Here is a 23,170-nt window from a genome sequence, read left to right as displayed (position 1 = left end):
GTCATTATATACTGCCCCTTTTAGTTTCCCGTTGGTTCCTTCCAATGTATCGCCCCTTTTAGTTTCCCGTTGTTTCCTTTCCAATGTTTCAATGATCTTTTCCATTGTTATATTCCTTAATGATACTTGACTTTGTCTCGCATAACTCCTCATAATGTAATCCATAACTGAGTTGTAACAAATTGTATTTCCAGATTTCATAACGTATTGTAAGCCACACTGAACCCGCAAAAAGGTGGGAAAATGTGGGATACAAATGCAATAAATAAATAAAAATAAAATAAAAAACCCTAGCTACCAAGCTCACTGAAAACAACCACCCAAGAACAATAGGGACTTACAACAGCAAGACCAACCAGAAGCCAATCAACCTTAACTTATACACAGTCCTGTTGTGAGGGTGCAGCCTAGAACACGATAAAAGTGGGCCTAGGAGGGTGGAGTTGTATACTAGACACCAAACAAATTCTACAAAACTATCTGACCAAAACGACTGTTGGGTCGGGTATTCTGTTTAAGGTAGTAATGAGATGTGCACGTGTGACTGAAGACCACATTGCAGAATTGCAAATCTCTTCAATGGAGGCTGACCTCATGTGGGCCACTGATGTAGCCATGGTTCTGACAATGTAAGCCGTGACATGACCCTTAGTCAGCCCAGCCATCCGATTCCAGTGAAGGAGATGCAATCTGTCAGCCAATTAGACAGAAAGCATTTACCAATGGCTGCCCCCATACTCTCCGAACCATTATTATACACTCTTTCTTTTTCACAACACTTTACCCAATTTACACCCTCTTCCGTTCCCTACCACCTTCCTCCCGTATCCTTTCTTAGTCCACCTCGTTATATATTATATTCAAATGTTTTATCCATTTTGTGGTATCTTGTAAATGTGTTTTTTATGTAAGCCGCATTGAGCCTGCTACAAGTGGAAAAGCGTGGGTTATAAATGTTACAATACAAAACAATACTGTTTGGATCAAGAGAAACACAAAGATGAGAAGACTGTATGGGCTTGGGTCCCTTCCGAATAGAAGGCTAAGGCTTGCATGCAGGCCAAGGTGTGCAGTGCACTTTTGCCAGGATGCGCATATGGTTTCAGGAAAAGTATTGTAAGAACTACTGACTAATTGAGGTGGAAATGACACAACCTTCGGAAGGAACTTAGGATGCGTGCACAAAACCACTCTTTATGATAGAATCTTGTATAAGGTGGCTCAGCTACTAGGGCCTGAAGCTCACTGACCTTGAGTGCTGAAGTGACCACCACCAAAAATATAACTTTTCAAACTGAGAACTTCAGATCGCAAGCATCTAGCAGCTCAAAAGGAGCTTTCATCAGCTGAGTGAGAACGATTTTTAGGTCTCATGACACTGTAGAATGTGATTGAGGGCTTAGTCAAAAGCAAACCTCTCATGAATCAAACACTAGAGGCTGTACAGAGATGTGCTTACCCTCTACATAGTGATGGTAAATGCCAGTTGCACCAAGATGAATCCTTACAGAGTTGGTTTTGAATCCACAGAGATGTAGGAAATACTCAAGCAATTTTTGTGTACATCAGGTAAAAGGATCGGAGGGCTTTCCCTCACACCAGATACAAATCTTTTCCATTTAAAATTACATAAGCTTTTAGTGGAATCTTTCCTGGAAGCAAGCCAGATCCGGGAGAAAATCTTCATGCAGATGGAGGGGCGCCAACTCTATGCTCTCTACATGCAAGCTAGGGATTGGCGGTTGTAATGCAGATGAGACCCCTGGTTCCGAGTGATGAGGGTCAGAAAGCAATCCAGTCTCCATGGTTCTTCAGAGACTAATTCCAGAAGCAGAGGGACCCACACCCGCATCAGCCAAAATGGCGCAGTGAGGTTCATGGTTCCTCGATCCTGCTTGAGTTTCAGTAACATCTTCTCCACCATGCTGTAACTAAACTAGTGGTGATTAGATGGCACAACTTGTACCATGGAAGCCATGTGGCCTAACATCTTCAACATCTGCTGAGCTGATACCTGCTGGCTCTGCCGGACTTGTAGGGTGACGGTCTTTAATGCCTCTGCCCTGGGGTCTGGGAAAAAAGCCCAGGCTTGAACTGTGTCTGGAAGGGCTCCTATGAACTCCAATTACTGTGAAGGGAGGAGGTGGGACTTTGGGTAGTTAATGACAAACCCTAGTAGCTCCAACACCAGAATGGTTCTCTGCATGGAAACCTGTGCTCCTTGTTTGGATGAAGTCAATCAGCCAATCATCCAGATAGGGAAACAAATGCACCCCCAATCTATGTACACATCCTGTGACTAGGGCAAGACATTTTCTGAAAATTCTGAGGAGCGGACGCAAAGCCAAAATGCAACTCGCGGTACTGGTAATGGTGTTTTCCCATTCAAAATTGGAGAGGCTTTCCTTGGCTGGGGAATATTTGGATGTGGGTGTAAGCCTCCTTTAAGTCCAGAGAGCACAGCCAGAAGGATGACAAGGGAAACCATCCTAAACTTCTCTTTTACCAGATTTTTGTTCAGGATCCTTAGATCTTTTTGGGCACTAGGAAGTACTTGGATTAGAATCCCATCCCTTCTTGCCTTGGTGGCACTGGCTTGACTACATGGGCCTGTAGAAGGGATGAGAGTTCCTCTGCAAACACTGCCTAGTGCTGAGACCTGTAAAAAGTCACTCTTGGAGGACAATTTGGAAGTATTTGACACCAATTTAGAGCATAACTTCTCCTATTTTGAGAACGCATTAGTCAAAGGATATAAGGGGCCATCTTTGATGGGAAAAAAAAATTAAGCCTCCTTCCAACCAATAGACAATACAGTATGGTTACTTTTACTGTGGCTATGCTGTCCTGGAGCGAGTCAAAAGCTTGTCCCCTGCTTTGACTGGAGTGCTGGCTAGACCTTCTGGGGCTTCTGCTGCTGAAGTCTGGATCAGGCCTCCTGGGACTGCTGGGAAGTCCAGGCTGAAGAAGCGTACATACGCCTGTGAGTAGAAGGGTCTCCTCTGGTTCCTGTCTGAAAATCTCCACAAAGTGAAGGTCACAGAAAAAGTGAACTGAGAAAGGGACTTCATGGTGTCCGATCTCTTCTTGATGAGGCTGGTGACCTGTTCCACTTTTTCACTAAAAAGATTGTTGGCCGGGGATGTCCACTAGCTTTTCCTGAATAGCTGGTTCTAGGTCCAACACATGCAGCCAGGGAAGTCTGCGTGTAACAATACCTAAAGCAGAAAGCCTGGATGCCACATCAAAAGCATCATAGGTTGCCTGGGCCCAGTGCTTTGGGCACTCCTTCTGCTTGGCTACTAACTCACAGACTTCGGCAGCCACACCATTTAAGCTGCTACAAAGAATTGACTTTTCTTTCTTTTAGGGCCCCTTTTACTAAGTAGCTGTAAACCCAATGCGGGCTTACTGCACACTAAACAGGAAGTACAGCCGGGCTACTGCAGCAGCCCAGCAGTACTTCCCACCGCTATCACGCTGTCATATCCTGCTGGAGTGTACCCAGTGGTAATCAGGTTTTTGTTTTTTTTGTTACATTTGTACCCTGCGCTTTCCCACTCATGGCAGGCTCAATGCGGCGGGCAATGGAGGGTTAAGTGACTTGCCCAAAGTCACAAGGAGCTGCCTGTGCGGGGAATCGAACTCAGTTCCTCAGTTCCCCAGGACCAAGGTCCACCACCCTAACCACTAGGCCACTCCTCCACCCTCCACCTCAATGGGTGACGGTAAGGGCTCCCCCCACCCTGAAATGGCCGCACGGCAAGTGCTTTACTTGCCGCATGGCCATTTCCTGCAGGAAAGAGACACTTCCCTTTTACCCGCAGCTTGGTAATAGGGGCGCTTAGAACACAGATAAAAGAAATGCCTATAGTGATGTAACCAGCTTTCTTTTTAAACTTGTTGACTGGGCTCTGATTGGCCCAGGAGCTTTTTTCATTTGGATTGTACTGTTTTTTTCCCCAGTTTCAGCCTTTTGCCACAGAGTGGTAAAAGGGGCCCTTATTTATTTATTCTAAGCCTTGATATACCACTATGGCCTAACACAAAGGCATAAAGAAGTTTACATAGTATTTACATAAAAGAGCAGTTAAAATAACAAAATATACAATATACAATGTAAAAACAGTATAAAAAAAAGTTGAGCATCATGTTGGAGAGGGGAAGGACAAGGAAGACAAATGAGTCTTCAGGGCTTGTTTAAAGGTCGGGAGAGAAGGTTGATTACGGATGGTGAGTGGGAGGTTATTCCAAAGTTTGGGACCTAGATAACTGAAAGCGGTCTCAAGAGTGGTAGTTAAACGAATCTATGTAGGGGAGGAGAGGACGAAAAGGTTATGGTCAGCTAAACGAAGGAAACATAAAGATGTATATGGAATGAGACAATCAGTCACATCTCCCTCTTTTTCTATTAGAACACTGGTTCCCAATAACAGCTAGAATTAAATTCAAGGTTCTCTGTCTGGTATTCAAATGGGTGCCCAAGGAACATCCAGTTATCTGTCTGACCTTCTTATCCATTGTGCCCCCTCCCAATCACTGCGGTCATCTCAGAAGGCTCTCCTGACTCTTCCACTTCCATCTCTCTTCTGGTTATTCACCTCTAAGGCTACTGCTTTTTCTTATTTGGGTCCTCAACCATGGACCTCTCTTATCCCTTTAGAGATTTTGCAGGTATCTACTTTCTCTTGCTTTACAAAAGCTATTGAAACATGGTTCTTTCAATTGGCCTTTACATAGTCCTTCCTTGATCCTATTTACTCTCCCTTCCCACTTTTTATCCCATGTGTTTCCCCTCCCCCCTTACATCAATGTATCCTTAGTTTCACCAACCTTGCTTTACTTTGAAAAATATTCTTTTCAATGATCATTTTTTATTTCCTTCCACTGTTTTTGGTTAGTCTTATGTAGAAGCTGTAAATCGCACATTGCACAGCAGAACCCTCTGTATAATGTGTGGTACACTGTATCAAGCAGTCAATAAATGGTGGTTGGGAGGCAGGGATAGTGCTGGACAGCCTTGTACGGTCTGTGCCAGAACCGGTGGTTGGGAGGCGGGGATAGTGCTGGGCAGACTTATACGGTCTCTGCTAGAGCCGGTGGTTGGGAGGAGGGGCTGGTGGTTGGGAGGCGGGGATAGTGCTGGGCAGACTTATACGGTCTGTGCCCTGAAGAGCACAGGTACAAATCAAAGTAAGGTATACACAAAAAGCAGCAAATATGAGTTATCTTGTTGGGCAGACTGGATGGACCGTGCAGGTCTTTTTCTGCCGTCATCTACTATGTTACTATGTAAGATGCAAAATTGGCACTTATATAGGTGAATGCTGGAATTTGCCATGCAAATCCCCGTGATGCTTTTTTTTTTTTTCAAGTGTTCACCTTACTATGCTGCAAAATAAATGTGTACTCCCACACATCCTTACACTATTTTACAGACGGCTCTGTGTTCAGCAAACCTTTTATAAAATACCTGGTAAATAGTCAATGTCTGGACCTGGATGTCCCTTTTCTGACTTAAGCATCCTATACAAAATATGTCTTACTATATATTACTTTGCAGAAATAATGTAAACTATCACAGAAGTATCAAAAAATTTGTGTTACCTGTATTTCTAAATGAATTAAATTTTCTAGTAAGAAAATAGTTTTAAACCTTGAGGGCATAGAAAACATGTTTTATTTGCTATGTATGCTTTGATTAGGCTGAACCTGGTTCCTGGTCTCAGTACCAAGAAAGTATAACAAAATGAATTAATATAACATGGAATGCTAATTCAATTATTAAAATATCTTGGTAGCACAAGCATACTTGTTTATTTTAATTTTAAAATTAAGAAAGATTCACCTTCAATCATTTTAACACATTTCAAAATTTTGGAAAAGCATAATTAAAGTTCTGATAGGAACATCTGTCTGTCACTGGGACAATGCAGTAAAGTGCACTTTTATATTAAAACTTTGTAGTTTTACTGGTCATTCTCCTTTCTCAGCACAACCTGATGCCTGCGCCCCTCCATTTTCCATCTTTCTACCTCTCCACCACCAGTGTCCTTTTCCTTCCTAGCTGGTCATCCATCTGCCTCCCTCCGTCTCCATGGTTTAACACAGTGTGTGTAATTTATTACAGAACATAAGTACATAAGTAATGCCACACTAGGAAAAGACCAAAGGTCCATCGAGCCCAGCATCCTGTCCACGATAGCGGCCAATCCAGGCTAAGGGCACCTGGCGAGCTTCCCAAACGTACAAAAATTCTATACATGTTATTCCTGGAATTGTAGATTTTTCCCAAGTCCATTTAGTAGTGGTTTATGGACTTGTCCTTTAGGAAACCGTCTAGCCCCTTTTTAAACTCTGCTAAGCTAACCTCCTTCACCACGTTCTCCGGCAAATGAGAGCCAGAACAGTGCAAAGGGATTCAACAAGTTTAAGAATTATGCAATTTGAGAACCAAGATGGCCGCGACTCACTAAGCAGTAGCGGGTCTCGATCTCTCTACTAAAAAAAAAAATGCCTAAACGGAGAGGGAGATTAGCGGTCAGAGCTTCCCCGCTAACTCCCTCCTTACCTGGTCCTTTGGATCGTTATTTGAGACCCCAGGGAGTTATTCAAGAAGGCGGAATGCCGCCAGTGGGAGACGCCGGCGAATTGGAGATTTCGGCGCTCCCTGGCCTCGATGTTACCCTGAGCCCCGCCGAGCGCACCCCTCCTCCTCAACCGCTCGGCGCCAGTTCGTTCCTCGAGGAATCGACAGGGTCCACCCCGGAAGAGGGTAGGGGCCCAGAAGAACGCCGAATGGAAGCTGATATCACATCTGGGGCCGGACTGGAGGGCAGTTTGCCCATGGAAACGCCGCGAATTGAGGAGAGAAGTTCTGGGGAACAGAATGCCACATCTGAGCAAACTGTAAGGTTTGAAATTCCTACAGAATTCCTGGTTAAACCCCAGGAGGTTACATTAGAAGCTTTGTGGGATTTAGTCTCTAACCTTGGGCAGTTATTCCTAAAACAGTCTAATGAGGTATTACCTAAATTAAAAACCTTGGAAAAAGACTTACAAAAGAAAGAAGAGCTGATAAAAGACTTGAATGATAAAGTTGTTAAAATGGATCAAAGAATTATTAAATTTGAAACAGTACAACCTACTATGATTAAAGATTTGACGAGCCTAAGGGTTAAAATGGAAATCTTTGACAATTATACTAAAAACTGTAACCTTAGATTCGTCAATTTTCTTAAACTTCAAAATGTTGCTCCCTTGGAAATGTTGAAGCGCTATATGCGCGAAATATTATTAATTCCTGAACAAAATTTACCATCAATGACTATGGCTTATTATATCCCTGGGAAAGACCTAAATCAACCTGAAGCTCCATTAGATGTTTCACTTTTGTTGGAGACTTCGGACACTGACCTAGCGACTGCAGCCACATTAGTGGCAACAGTCGCATTGTTACCAGATAAGAGTTGGATTTTTCGTCTGTTTTTTCGTAACAAGGATAAACCTTTTTTAGGTTTTAAGGTACTATTATTTCCGGATGTCTCTAAGGAGACAAGAAGACGGAGGAAACAATTTCTGCTCCTTAAGCCTGAAATTCTGCACTTGGGGGGTACCTTTTTTTTAAGATACCCCTGCAAGTGCATAATAAAGTTTAGGGACAAAAAATATGTATTTACAGAACCTGCTCATGTGTCGGCACTTATAGCCTCAGTAAAAGTGGAAAAGCGCTAAAATATAAATAATAACTCTGCTTAGTGGAATTTGCATATCCTGTGTTCTTTTTCCTTTGTAATGTTTTTCTCCCTTTGTTTTCCGAAATCTTGGATCTGAATTTATGGACTTGAGTATTGCTCCTTTATTGAAAATGTGAGGAATTTCCTTTTTTTCTTTCACCTTTTCTTTTTTTTTTTATTATGTTTGAGTATGTTACTGTTAAACGGATACTTTCCTGCACAAGATTTTTGCTTGTAATAAATTTAATAATATGAATAAATAATAAATTTAAAAAAAAAAAAGAATTATGCAATTTGTACATGTAGATAAATTAAATAATGGCATCACTTTCTATTTAAAATGTTTGCTATATCCTCAATCATTACCACTTAATTTTATTTTTTTGGATTTAACTCACTCCTTTCCAGTAGTAGTTCAGCAAGTTACATTCAGGTGGAGGGTTTACAATCTAAGGGACCCTTTTACTAAAGCTTAGTGAGTACTAAATGCTGTGTGCCCTATTTTATAACTATGGGCCACGTGGCACTTAGGGCACACTTACATCTGTTAGTGCGCACTAATAAAAGAGACCCTTAAGTTTGTACCTGAGGCAACGGAGAATTAAAGGGCCCTTTTACTAAAGCTTAGTGCGCACTAACTGACATTAGCATGTGTTAAGTGCCTCATGGTCAATAGGTATAAAATAGGAAATGCAGCATTTAGCATGTGCTAATGTCCTTTACACTAAGCTCTCTTAAAAGGGCCCCTATGTGACTTACCCAAGGTCAAAAGGAGAGTCAGTGGAATTTGAACCCTCTCGGCTCTGAATCTAAACCCACTACACTAGCCATGAAGCTCCTTCTCCATTCCTAGGTGGTTTGTAATAAAATTATCAAGACTGGAATAAAAGTCAGAATAGAAACAACAGAATAGTACATATCACTGTCATACAACACGGTACGGCACACAAGGAAATACTACACAAATCTGAAATTTCAGTCCACGAAAGAATTATGGGTGGACACAAAAAGGAAGGACAGGAAAAACCTGGAGCATTGGGTTAAAGTAATGTCACCCTCTGATATGCTGATTAGCACCCTTGCTCCCATTCATCCTCATTAATATCATCTATAATCCTACACATCAACCTGGTGGGAGGCTGGAATTTACAATTTTTTGACTTTTTGTGAATCAGCTCAAAAGTCCAAATTGAAGGAGCTGACCAAGCTTACTGCTCATCTTGGAAGTCGGGGAGGCTCATGCCATATGCCCCCAGAGCACGAGACAAATCTCAGAAATGGAGTCTGAAGTTTCAGTGGTTGAGCAGTTTGGGAGTTACAAGAGCCATTCTGTGCCTCAAGATCTCAAGTGGTATTTAGGTGAACTACAACGGGGGGTGAAGGACACTCGTATTGAGATAGTGGAAAATAATCAGTGATACATAGAGATCTTAAGGAATTGGGCGGTCATGTTGATGATTTGGAGATATGGGTGGAAGAGCATGTTGAAGATTGTAATGCTACATGTGCCCAGGCTGTTGATCTTACTACCAGACTGGAGGAAGTAATTTACAAGATAGATGACCTGGAAAACCGGGGGTGCTGCAAAAGACTGCATTTCAGAGGAGTGCCTGAGGCCACTGGGCAGTATGAGAATGTTACTGTTATTGTGCAGCTTCTGTGTCAATCTTTATTCAAGGACAACATTGGAGCTCTGCTGCTGCTGCTGACTGAAATGGCCTATAAGGATTTGGGCCCCCCTATCAAAAACAGGCCCAGGGACATAGTTGCCCAATTCACTCATTTTACTGATAAGGAGCATGTGTTGCATAGGGCTCATCTCACACAGCATTTGCTCTACAATGATGCTAAAGTGTTTGTTTTTCAAGATGTCTCTGCAATACCTTTGCAAAAGTGAAGAGCAATGAAACCTATGCTGGACACTCTAAGAAGAAAATTCTGTGTAAATGGGCTTTCACATTTTCTTTGTATATTACTGTTTCGGGTAGAGCCTAGAAAGTTTGCAAGCTAGAGCAGGTGTGGTGTTTACTGCATGAGGCCGGACTGGTTGCCACTACACACCTTCTGAGTGCAGTTGCGCCAGGTGGAGACAGCAAAACTGCATCAATGGCCGAGAACCCTGGGCGTGCCCTAAGAGATCTATTTCTGGTGCTTGGGATACCCCAGAATGGCTTGTTGAACAGGACTTTGATAAGTTTTACAGTTTTTCTTCACTTTGGATCTTTTATGTGTTCTTAATGTGCATTTTACTGTACTAAGTGATTTGGTGGGGCAGGATTATATTGTTGATGGTCTGACATGGTTGAAGGCAGGTGGGGATTTGGGCCTGCTGGGGAATAGGGACCTCATAGTTCCAGCTTGGGGCTTAGTCTTCTAGGGCTGAAGTGGGTTTGGCAATTGTTAGTATCTGATTTGGGGGGGCATTTTTCTAAGGGATTCAAAGGAGTTTGGGTTGCTAGGTTTAGGGTAGTTTGGTGAGGGACAGATAGGGAAGATGCATTTCTTTTGTGGTTGGGTCGCTTTACTACCCCTCTCCTCAAGACTCTTCACTGGCTCCCTATCCGTTTTCGCATCCTGTTCAAACTTCTTCTACTAACCTATAAATGTACTCACTCTGCTGCTCCCCAGTATCTCTCCATACTCGTCCTTCCCTACACCCCTTCCCGTGCACTCCGCTCCATGGATAAATCCTTCTTATCTGTTCCCTTCTCCACTACTGCCAACTCCAGACTTCGCGCCTTCTGTCTCGCTGCACCCTACACCTGGAATAAACTTCCTGAGCCCCTACGTCTTGCCCCATCCTTGGCCACCTTTAAATCTAGACTAAAAGCCCACCTCTTTAACATTGCTTTTGACTCGTAACCACTTGTAACCACTCGTCTCCACCTACCCTCCTCTCTTCCTTCCCATTCACATTAATTGATTTGATTTGCTTATTTATTTTTTGTCTATTAGATTGTAAGCTCTTTGAGCAGGGACTGTCTTTCTTCTATGTTTGTGCAGCGCTGCGTATGCCTTGTAGCGCTATAGAAATGCTAAATAGTAGTAGTAGTAGTAGGTTCGTGAGACTTTCATTTGGGCTAGCAGTGTACCCAATAAATCATTATGATTCTTTTCTGTGTTATTTTCTTGCACATATATTTGTAAAGACTCATGAGTGCTAATATTAATGTGATGACCTTAAATGTTAAGGGCCTCAATTCTCCCCATAAACACCAGTTGATGTTTCAAGAATTAATGCCTAAGCAGCCACATGGGATCATGTTGCAAGAGACTCAAGACCATGAATGATTGGTATCTCATCCTGGTTTTTCCCAAACTTTTTTTTTTTGCCTCAGATGTTTTTGGCTGTAAAAAAATAAGGTGGGGAGGAGTGGAAATTTTATTTCATAAATCTTTAATATGGCAAGTTAGAGTGAAGCATTCTCTTTTTCTACATGGGATTCTTGACCAGCAAGCTATCACCTTTTCCTGTATTATGGTGCTAATAAAGCACAAGCCTCCTTTTATAAAAATACATCTCTTATTACCTTTTGTGAAGGGCAAACTGGTGCTGGGGGGGGGGGTGATTTTAATATGGCTATGTAGCCAAATCAGGCTCACTCTGGCCCACACTCAGGAGAGGACAGACAGGCATTTGGTTCAGGAACTGGGACTTTACAAAAAATGGTCTTTAAAGCCAACTCCTCCTTACGCTGAACCCAAATGGGTAAAGCTTGTAATGGGTATAGAAATTTAGGAATTATAATCATCTTAACCAGTGGTACCCTACTCATTAGGGACAAGAGAAGATCTGCCAATTTCTGACATAAAGATTTAATATTAGCTATCCCATCAAAGATATTACGCTGGTACATCACTGACATTGACATGTGTAAATAAATACCCAAACACTTCATGTTGGATGTTAATAGATGTAATCGAGAGCCTCCTACACCACCCTTCCTCCCCTACCCCCAGCAATGGCATAACGTCCGATTTGGCGCAATTAACCCTCAGACTAGAGAAACTGCCAAACTGGTAAGTCTAGAAATCTAGGTAAATTCTCAGAGGCCCTATTCACATATAGAAGCATACAAAAATAATCATTCATTGGGAATGTCCAGAGTGAGATATGTCTTCATGTAGCTAAGCTGCTGAATTCTGAACCAAATGTAAAGCTTTAAGCATAAATACAGGCAACCAAGCAGCAAAAAATTGCAATAATCCAACCAAACAAGAATTAAAGCCTGAAGAAAAATCCATAACTGGCAAAATACATTTTAACCGACAACATAAACACAAACAAAAATAAGAGCTTGAAATCAGATATTTAACAAAAGGCTTCACAGGAAGAGCAGAGTCAAGAGCAACACCAGAACACTCCCCCCCCCCCCCCCCCCCACCGTTTACTAAGCCACACTGCAATGCCAACACAGTCCATTCAAAGTGAATGGGCTGTATCAGTATTAGCGCATGGTAGCTGCTAGTATGGCTTAGTAAACAGGGGAATTAATTTGAGTGCAACACCCTCACCCACCTTCAATACCACAGGCAACTCCAATAAAGAAGCTCTAGAACAAACCAGAATTTCAGTCTTTGCCAAATTAATTGCTATCAATTAGAAGCCATCCAATCATAAATATGCAGCAAGCACAATTTAGTTTGAGATACTACATGGTGTAAATTCTCCTTACATTTTAAAAAAAAAGAAAAAAAGAAATGGACATCATCAGCATACCACCATTAAGCTATCTAAAGCTCTGCAGCAACCCTTATTTTGGCAACAAATAGATGTTAAACAGAATAGCTGAAATTCAGGAGCCTTGAGGCACTGCAGTGGTAACAGGAATAAAATCTGTAGAAGAGCCAACAAAAATATATTTAGAGATTCTCCCACTCAAATAAGATAGAAACCAAGCCAACACTATCCCCCTCAACCCAAAAGCCTCCAACTGATGCAATAAAACAGAATGATTCAAAGCATTAAATGCAGCACATATCCAATGCTACCAAAATGAATTGTTACCTTTGTCAAATCTGAGACAAATAGCATCAATCGTAGATAACAGAGAAGTCACCTAAAATGAAATTTTCTGAAGTCATATTGAAAAGGATCCAAAATATCATTGTTTTCCAAAAAGTCAACAGCTGATGCAAAACTACCTTTTCTAGCAAATTAAACAACAGTGGTAGTGAAGAAATTGGTCAATGATCCACTGAATTACCCAGGTCAGCATGCGTCTTTTTGGGTAATGGACAAACAGCAGAACTCTTTAACTACAATGGAACATGTTCGGTACTTAAAGAGGCATTGATCAATATAGGTGCAACACCCTCCTTCATTTGACTCAAAATCCCAGATGAACAAACATTTATGTCTTAGACCGTCTTGAATTTGGTTAAATCTCTCATAAAACAATCTTTCTCCACTATAGTCTGTTCAAAGTTCAACAGCATGATTTATCTTCTTTCAGTACTGTTGTGATCTGTAACCCCCTCTTCAAGGTACTACATTGGCTTCCTATATTCTTTCTTAAGAGTTCACATATCTCTTACTCGCCTACAAATACATTTACTCTGAAAATTCTTGTTATTACTTCTCTCTTCAGTTCACTCTAAACTGCTCTTCCCTTGGACTCCCAATTCCCCAATTTAACACTTCCACCTCTCTGCTTCATATGCCTGTAACATACTTCCTTAGTTGATTCATCATCATTTCTCCAATCTAGACTAAAATTCTACCTTTTTGAGGCTCCTTTTAAATCTTAAATCAGTGGTTCCCAAACCTGATCCTGAAGGCACCCCAGCCAGTCAGGTTTTAGGATACCTACAATGAATATTCATGAGACAGATTTGCAAGTACTGCCTCCACTGCATGTAAATCTATCTCATGAATATTCATTAAGGGTATCCTGAAAACCTGACTGGCTGGGGTGCCTTCAGGATCAGGTTTGGGAACCTCTGTCTTAAACTGCAGTCCTCTATTCCTCACCAAACCTCCTAACCCCTACCCTAGACCTAACAACTGTAATTTGTCCTAATTGCAATTGTCTTCTTGATTTTAAAAAACATTGCCTGCAGATCAGTGATGTACAATAAAATATGAGATTTCTTCAAGCTACCTATTAATTTCTCTCCTTTTCCACATATAACAACCTTTCCTGAACATAGTATGGCCTACTGAAAAGACTGACATCTTGACATATAAGCGGTATGTAGCATATTGTCATGGTGCAATTCTGTACATGGACATGAGAACCAAGATGAGACATCTATATGGCAATTATACACACTACACCTATTAAAACATTTCCATTATTACACTGGCTTCCACTAAGACATAGGAGCTAACTTTTTAAAATTATTGGGGGTGCTAAGCCCAGTGGAAATAACCCCTCCCTGGACACATACAAGGAATTTTCTCAATATTGGGGTGCTCAAGCACCCACAGCACCCACAGAGTTGGCTCCTTTGCACTAAGAGATCGTATTACATTCAAGACCTGTACCCTAGTTGACAAAATCATTCATGGCGAAGCCCCGATATATATGTCAGATCTCATAGACTTACAAGCAAGAAACTTAAAAAGTTCATCACGCACATTCTTGAACCTCCATTATCCCAGCTGTAAGGGACTTAAATACAAGTTGGTATATGCATCTACCTTTTCCTACATCTGCACACAACTTTGGAATGCACTACCGAATGCCATAAAAGCAAAGTATGATTTGATACATAGTGAGGTTTAGATTCAATGGGGCTGGCTATTATCAAGCTTGGCTGTGTTCCATCAGCTGAATCTAATTATCAGTTAAATTTTGGTCAATAGGTTGACTAACTTAGGACAGTTACTTTTTCACATGGATATTGGACAACTTTGTTCTTTAAATACATGATGTAAATACCAGTTAACAAAATTTACACCGAATCTTCACTAAACGTAATTCTGTACTTCCCGATTGTCCATACTAATTTAACAAGATTGAAGTTTAATATTCCTGATTGTTCAAGTTAACCTATCACAATTGAAGTTAATCCAATACCTTTTATTTCTGATTATGAAAATGTACTTTCTTTATCTGTATACCTAATCCATTCTGTCTCCTTCACCTTAAATATGTATTTCTCTTCCAGAATTGGTGATCACCATTACGGAAAAATGTAAGCCACATTGAGCCTGCAAGTGGGTGGGAAAATGTGGGATACAAAAGCTACAAATAAATAAATAAATAAATACCCTTCAGGAAACTACTAAAGACTAAATTGTTTAAAAAGACTTATCAAAAAGGGAATAAGGGATAGGGGAGAAAATGTTAAGAAAGTTTGACAGTTGTCTCGTTTGGAGTTGGATGTATACAGCATGATTTGCTTAAGTGACAGTACTGATATGGTGTACCATGTTGAAATAACAATAAAAATCATTGAAACATAAAAGACTTATCAAAAGGATCCTTAATAAATGATCTGAGTGAACTCTTCTATTTAATTACTTTAATTTCTCTTTCTTTACTGAATGTTATACATTATCCTTGATTTCAAATTCATGAAATGTATTCACATTTTTTGTACTTATTGTTAATAATAATATGTATTTCTCACTCCGGAAATGGATATAGCCATTTCGGCATAATGTAAGCCACATTGAGCCTGCAAAGAGGTGGGAAAATGTGGGATAAAAATGCAATAAATAAATAAATAATGAAAGTTATTTTCTAGTTCCAAAGACCCAGAGACAATAGAGGATGTTATACAATGCTCCCCTTGGGAAGTGCCTGTTGTGCTGCAAGATCCCAAATTAGTGTTCTTCCTGGTTACAATAAACACGGGTTAGGTACTTACGAGACAAACTTTCCAACTTGCACTTCTAGCACTGGATCCCGCAACTGTACCTCCAGGAGGAGATCTTCAGCTTGCATTCTATCACCAGCTTTTACAGGATGGGGGGAGAAAATACGGAGGAAACCCATGTAACTGCCCACAATTATTTTATCTGCAGAATACAAAGACAGGTTATAAGATATTGTATATAAATTGCTGCAGTTAGTTTACAGCACAGAGAGGAACTTTGTAAAAAAACTTTTCATTACATCTAACCTGATTTTCTTACATTTTATTTTTCATTTTCATCAATTATAATCAAGCAGATCACACTTGTAAACAGAAATCCAAAAATATGCACAGTTTAGGTAAAAAGAGAAATAGTACATACGCGACTGCTGTATAAGAAAAACAAATAACCCATGGTCCATAACAGGAAAAAAAGGAGAGGACCATAAAAGAACAGTATGCCTAAGAAAAGGGCAAAGAAAATTAAAAATAGAAAAACTAACCTTAGAGAAGAAAGTTAGCCATTACTTAAAATGAATCAAGAGCCTCTTCCCCTTATAGTTATACCCAATAATCTATCCCATTCCTAGATTTTAGGTCTATCGGCATCCAAAATAAAGCTGTAAAGGAACCTATTTTACACATTGGAACTGATGTACAGCAATATTTTGAGAAGTGTGTGGGGGTTATTCTGCCTTAGAATCCGAGGTTGTTCTTTATGGGAGAAGGATTACCTCACTTACTCCAGGAGACATGCACCTTGCTGACTGGGAAAATGCTTCTTGCGACTAAGATGGTGATAACTCAGAGTTGGAAGGCAATACATTACATTATGCTTCCTATATTCCACTAGTAACTATGTAATTCTAAGCAGATAACATTAAAAGAGGCTAGGCAATTCACCTAGAAATTTACAGTTAAGAATAGCTGTGTGAAGTTACAATACCTAGAGGTCACAATCTATCATATAGTTTCATAGTGGTACATCTTAAGGATTTATTTAATAGATCTTTAGAGATGGGAGAGGTTCCACAGGATTGGAAACGAGCTGATGTGGACCCTCTTCACAAAAGCGGGAAGAGGGAAGAAGTGGGAAACTACAGAACAGCCTGGTAAGCCTCATATCAGTGGTAGGAAAAATAATGGAGTCGTTGCTGAACCAAAAGACAGTTTGGCAACATGGTTTTACCAAAGGAAAATCCTGTCAGATGAATCTGATTGATTTCTTTGACTGGGTGACCAAAAAACTGGATAAAGGACATGCGCTAGATGTAATCTACTTAGATTTCAGCAAAACCTTTAATATGGTTCTTCACAAAAGACTCATGAATAAGCTGAGAGGGTTCAACTTAGAATTCAAAGTTATTATTATTATTATTAGCATTTGTATAGCGCTACCAGACACACGCAGCGGAACACCTGACATAAAGAGACAGTCCCTGCTCAAAAGAGCTTACAATCTAAAAATACAGACAAGACAGTTACGGGTGAGGGAAGTACTGGGTGAGAAGGAAAGAAGGAAGGGACAAGGGAGGGCAACTGAGTAATGACTAGGAGTTAAAAGCAGCAGTGAAAAGGTGGGTTTTCAGCATAGACCTGAAAACAGGTAGAGATGGAGCTTGACGTATAGGTTCAGGAAGTCTATTCCAGGCATAAGGTGCCGCAAGAGAAAAGGAACGAAGCCTGGAGTTAGCAGTAGAGGAGAAGGGGGACGACAAGAGAGATTTGTCCAGTGAGCGGAGTGGTGGAAACTGATTGACCGACAGGTGACAGAGGGTGGTGGTAAATGGAATCCACTTAGAGGAAATGAAGGTGAGTAGTGGAGTGCCTCGGGGTCGGTACTGGGCTGATTCTGTTTAATATATTTGTGAGAGACATTGCTGAAGGTTTAGAAGGAAAAACGTTTGCCTTTTTGCAGATGACATGAAGATAGCCAATAGAGTGGATACCCTGGAGACAGTAGAAACCAAAAGAAGAGATCTCCAAACATTATTAGAATAGTCAAAGGTCGAACAGTCAAAATTTAATGCTAAGAAGTGCAGAGTGATGCACTTGGGGTGCAGAAATCCAAAGGAGATGTACCAGATAGGAGGAGAGAGACTGATAAACACAACTCAGGAGAAGGACCTTAGGGTGATGGTGTCTGAGGATCTCAAGGTGACGAAACAATGTGACAAGGCAGTGGTCATGGCCAGAAGGATGCTAGGCTGCATAGAGAGGGGTATAACCGGCAAAAGAAAGGAGGTGTTGATGCCCCTGTACAAGTTTTTATTAAGGCCCCATTTGGAGTATTGTGTTCAATTTGGGAGGCTGTATCTTGCTAAAGGGCATAAAAAGACGTGAAGTGGTTCAGAGAACAGCAACGAAAATGGTATGGGGTTTGCGTTACAAAATATATGAGGAGAGACTTGATGACCCAAACATGTATACCCTGGAGGAAAGGAGGGACAGGAATGATATGATGCAGACATTTAAACTGTTGAAAGGTATTAATCTACAAACAAACCTTTTCCAGAGACGGGAAGGTGGTAGAACTAGAGGACGTGAATTGAAGTTGCAGGGGGGCCAACTCAGGAATAATGTTAGAAAGTACTTTTTACACAGAGAGGGGTGGTAGATACTTGGAATGTCCTCCCGCAGTAGGTTGACGAGAAAACGGTAACAGAATTCAAAAATGTGTGGGATAAACATAAAGGAATCCTGTATAAAAGGCATGGAACAAACAAGCTTAGAATTGATTAGATGGCAACACCAGTAATTGAGTAGCAAAGCCAGTGCTGGGCAGACTTCTATGGTCTGCACCCTGATTGTGGCTGGCCAGATGGGCCAGTACCAGGCAAACTTCTACGGTCTGCGACCTGATCACGACTGGACAGATTTGGATGGGCTGGAGAGGGGCTTTGATGACAACTTCAGAAGTTGGAGAACAAAGCCAGTGCTGGGAAGACTTCTATGGTCTGTGCCCTGAAAATGTCAAGGACTAATCAAGATCAAGTATACATATGCAGTATCACATCATACCATGCTATGAGTTTATCTTGTAGGGCAGACTGGATGGGCCATACAGGTCTTTATCTGCTGTCATCAACTATGTTACTATGTATGAAACAGAAAAGTTTTTATAGATTTTCAAAGAACCCTGTAATTAGAAGAAAGTCTTAAACTAGCAGAATATTCCATGCTTTTGTAGCATGATACGCAAAAAAAGAAATAAAAAAACAATTCTAGGATTTGATTCCCTTAGGATTTGGGAAATGTAACATTAATTAACTACATAATAAATGTCTATTATTGGCAGATTAAAAAAATGGATTAAATTGTGCATATAAAAAGGTGCATCACCATGAATGATCTTAAATATAACACAATAAAGTTTAAGTAGGACCCTTGCCGCTACTGGTAGCCAATGTAATTAAAGATTTAGAGCAGTGTTTCCCAACTTATTCAAGCCAAGTACACCCTAAGTCAAATAAATTTCAACCAAATACCTTCTAGCTCCCACTGAAAATTTTGTGAGTCTTCCTGAAGCAGCGTTTTGAGAAGCGAAACAAGGCGCCCTTGTTAAAGAAAACATTAAGAGGAGCTAGCAGTGCATTGTTCAATGTGATACTTGGATGGGATTGTTGAATTATTAGCGTGTGCAGGCTCATTTGGAGCTACATTGATGGACTTATGGACGCTTTTTCAGTTAACTGAATCCAATGGCAATTTGTAGTCTTTCTTTATTTTTTTGCCAGTTATGTTCCTCTGATTTTTTTTTTTTTTTGAATGGGCATTGAATGCAGTAAGCTTACTTGCTAAGTTCCAGTTTTGGTCTATTTGGATTTAATTTTTCGATTTTGGATTTGTCAATAATTTATTAGGTTCTGTATGTTCATCCACATTGGTCTATGCATTTGAAGGAAGGGGTTTTTTTGAATCAGTAGATTTTCTCCACAGAAAGGGATAGGGAGTTTTTTGATGCTGATTCTTTTTTACTCTTTCTTTCTTATAAAAAGAACCTATGATAATAACTGACTCCCATGTATGATAGTGGTGATTTTAATACTTAGTGTATTATTCCCTATCGGGAGGTTTGAGGTCAATGTTATTTAAAGCAACGTCTGCCTAGAAAAAGTGAGTGAGGCACAAAGTTCAAATTTTTTGAGGTTAGCATGAATATTTATGAATTATGTAATCCATTCAAAAAAAAAAACTATATGGATTTGGGTACAGCTGCAGAAGACATTGCTAGAGGGCAGAGCATACTCCTACCACCTCCCTATTACATTTGCAATGGGGTTTCAACCAGGGTGTGATGAGGGGGTCTTCTGGCAGTGGGAATCGTAGGGGGCGTTATTTTGGGTAAGTGATTCATAGAGGAAAAGTGATTACTTTCCTAGTATTACAAGAACAGTACTCTCTTGGCCTGCAAGATGTATTTCCGTGCCTGCAAGTAAAACCCTTTCTGCAAACTAAAGGCCTGTTAGAACAGATGCAAAGTCTCCAGGGGCCTTTTGAGAAGATTAGTGGAAAAGGGCTTAGTAAAGGAATTTTCTCTCTTTTATATAAGGTTCTTAATGAAGAACAAATCTGGAAACCAAAATACATGCTGGATTAAGAAAATAATATTTTCAAGAGTCTAGATAAGAAAGAGTGGAAGAGCTCTTGCTTCTATTGTATTATGTTGAAATCCAATAAAAGATATTAAACTAAGAAAGAGTGGAAGGACATATTTTATCTTATGCACCACAAGTAGAGGAAAATGCACTCAAAATGGTATTGAGATGGTACTGTACTACTGATAGAGCTTTTAGATGGGACAAATCAGGGAAGAACACCTGCTGATGGGGGTGCCCAGAAGGGGGAATATAAAACTATGTTAACAGAACATTGATTGTATCAGGTTGCAAAATGTTTCCCTCAGGAAGAATTGTTTCATGCGTTTGAGTTTCCACATTGAGTGGAACATTTTCTTTGTTGTGGAGGTCACTTAGCTCTCTAGGGTTAGGTTGCGGTCCAACGTAACGCCGATGATTTTCAGGCTGTCTGAGATAGGGAGGGTGTAATCTGGGGTGTTGATAATTGTGGGGTTGTCCGCACTGTATTGGGATGAGAGGATAAGACAGTGAGGTTTTTTTTGTTAAGTTTTAGTTGAAATGTATTTGCCCATGAGTCCATGATGTTCAAGCTGATCTTGATTTCGTTGGTGATTTCTGTCAGTTTAGATTTATAAGGAATGCATATTGTGACATTGTCTGCATAGATGAAGGGGTTAAGGCCTTGGTTGGATAAGGACTTGGCTAGTAGTGGGGTCATCATTAGGTTGAAGAGGATTGGTGATAGCGATGATCCTTGTGGTACTCCGCAGTCTGCTTTCCACGGTGATGATATATTTGAGTTTGATTTTACTTGATATGTTCTTGTGGTTAGGAAACCTTTGAGCCAGATAAGTATGTTTCCACCAAACCTGAATTTATCTAGTAATCAAACATATAAAAGGCGAGTGACCGTACTCACTCGCAAATGCGCAGTAGAGACTTCCCTCTCTGCCCCGCTTCAATACGTGATGACGGGGGCGGGACAGAGAAGGAAGTCTCTACTGGCATGCTGCAGACGTCGGAACCTCCCCCCCTCCCCCCTCCCCTAGTCGCCGCCGCCCCTCCATCTGGCCCGAGCACTGTGAACTTACATCACCACGCAGCAGCAGGCACATCAGCAAAGCTGCCGTCGGGCTTCCTTCTCTGCCTTTGTCCCGCCCTCGCCGACGTTACGTCACACGAGGGCGGGACACAGGCAGAGAAAGAAGCCCGCCCCGACGGCAGCTTTGCTGATGTGCCTGCTGCTGTGTGCTGATGTAAGTTTACAGTGCTGCTCGGGCCGGGTGGAGGGGCAGCGGCGGCGACTCCGGGGGGGGGGGCTCGGAAACCCCCCCATTCCAAAAGTAGCCCGTTTTTACGGGCTCAACGGGTAGTCAAACATATAAATGACAAGTGACCGACTCACCCGCAAATGCGCAGTAGAGACTTCCCTCTCTGTCCCGCCCTCGAGTCGAGACGTGATGACATCAGAGGGCGGAACAGAGAGGGAAACGGACGCTGCCGGCCTGCCGCTGCCGCTGGAGAACCTGGAGACGAAGGAAAGGAACATCGCCGGTGCACCAACCTCCACCCTCCCCCCCATCTCCGACGTCGTCGTCGCCGCCGCTCCCTCCCCCCTCCGTATCGGGCCCCCTGCACTGACATGAGAGCGCCTCTCACCTCCATGTGGAAGCGCTGCAGGCAGCAGCAGAGCAATCTGCTGCTGCCTGCAGCGCTTTCACATGGAGGTGAGAGGCGCTCTCATGTCAGTGCAGGGGGCCCTGCACAGAGGGGGGAGAGAGCAGCAGCGAGGAGAGTAGATGGACATGGGGGGGAGGGCAGGGGGGAGAGAGGAGGGTTTCTGGACATGGGGAGAGAGCAGGGCAGAGAGGAGGGTTGATGAACATGGGGGCAGAGCAGGGGAGAGAGTAGGGTGGGGGGAGGCCAAGGGAAAGAGGAGGGTTGGTGGACGGGGGTAGGGGGGAGGCCAAGGGAAAGAGGAGGGTTGCTGGATATGGGGGGAGGGCAGGGGAGAGAGGAGGGTCGGATGGGGTGAGGCCTGGGGAGACAGGAGGGCTGCTGGACATAGGGGGGAGGGCAGGGGAGAGAGGAGGGTTGCTGGACATGGATCGATGGAGGGGAGGGGAAGGCAGGGGAGAGAGGAGGGTTGCTAGACATGGGGGGAGGGCAGGAAAGAGAGCAGGGTTGCTGGACATGGATCGGGGGAGGGCAGGGGAGAGAGGAGGTTTGCTAGACATGGAGGTGAGAATTACAAATATCGCCCGTTTTAACAGGCTTAACGGCTAGTCTTATTAATATATTGTAGTTTATCATGTCGAATTGGAGGAGGAGGATGTCTTTGCCTATTGCTATTTCCTGCTTGAATTTGGCTAGGAGAGTGAGTAATACTGTTTCTGTGCTGTGGAGGGGGCGAAAACCTTACTGCGGTTTGTGTAATATTGAGAATTTGTTTATATAATCTGTAAGTTGTTTGGCTACCATGCTTTCCATCAGTTTGACTGACAATGGGATGGATGCTTCGGGACGGTAGTTAGTGATTTCATTTGTTTTTTTTTTTGGTGTCTTTTGGTATCGGGGTGAGTAGGATATTGCCATTTTCCTTAGTGAAGAGACCTTGCTGTAGCATGTAATTTAGGTGGAATGTGAGGTCTACTATGAAGCGGTCAGGGGCAGATTTCATTAGGGGCAGGTATCTAGTTTACAGTGAGTGTTGGAGAACCTGCTGATCACCCGTGCAACAGGTTCGGTCAGCCGGGTATTCTCCAGTGGTTGGGTCCAACTCATTACGGAAGTTTTCAATGTCAGTGTTGTCTTGAAGTAGCGTGTTGGGTAGGTTTACAATTTTTTCATTGAAATACTTGGCAAGTTTAACTGCAGATGGGATGTCTGTATGCGATGTAGTGACCAGGTTGGTGTCTAGGAGTTTGTTCACAAGCTGGTATAATTTCTTCGTGTCTTTGTAATCTGTCCCTATTTTATTTATTTTTATTTATTTATTTGCATTTGTATCCCACATTTTCCCACCCATTTGCGGGCTCAGTGTGG

General features: G+C 41.9%; 1 protein-coding gene across 1 annotated transcript in view; it reads right to left on the bottom strand.

Moving 5' to 3' along the window:
* BBS9 (Bardet-Biedl syndrome 9) overlaps positions 1-23,170 on the bottom strand; it is a 554,781-nt gene that overhangs the window by 506,085 nt on the left and 25,526 nt on the right. Inside the window, exon 3 of the mRNA XM_030204492.1 lies at positions 15,558-15,708. Within this exon, the coding sequence (XP_030060352.1) occupies positions 15,558-15,708 (151 nt within the window). The remainder of the gene's footprint in view (positions 1-15,557; positions 15,709-23,170) is intronic.

This window comes from Microcaecilia unicolor, chromosome 1 (genome assembly GCF_901765095.1).
Source record: "Microcaecilia unicolor chromosome 1, aMicUni1.1, whole genome shotgun sequence".
Taxonomy (NCBI): Eukaryota; Metazoa; Chordata; class Amphibia; order Gymnophiona; family Siphonopidae; genus Microcaecilia; species Microcaecilia unicolor.
The sequence above is the reverse complement of the archived record's forward strand: the minus strand, read 5'-3'. Positions and strand labels throughout refer to the sequence as shown.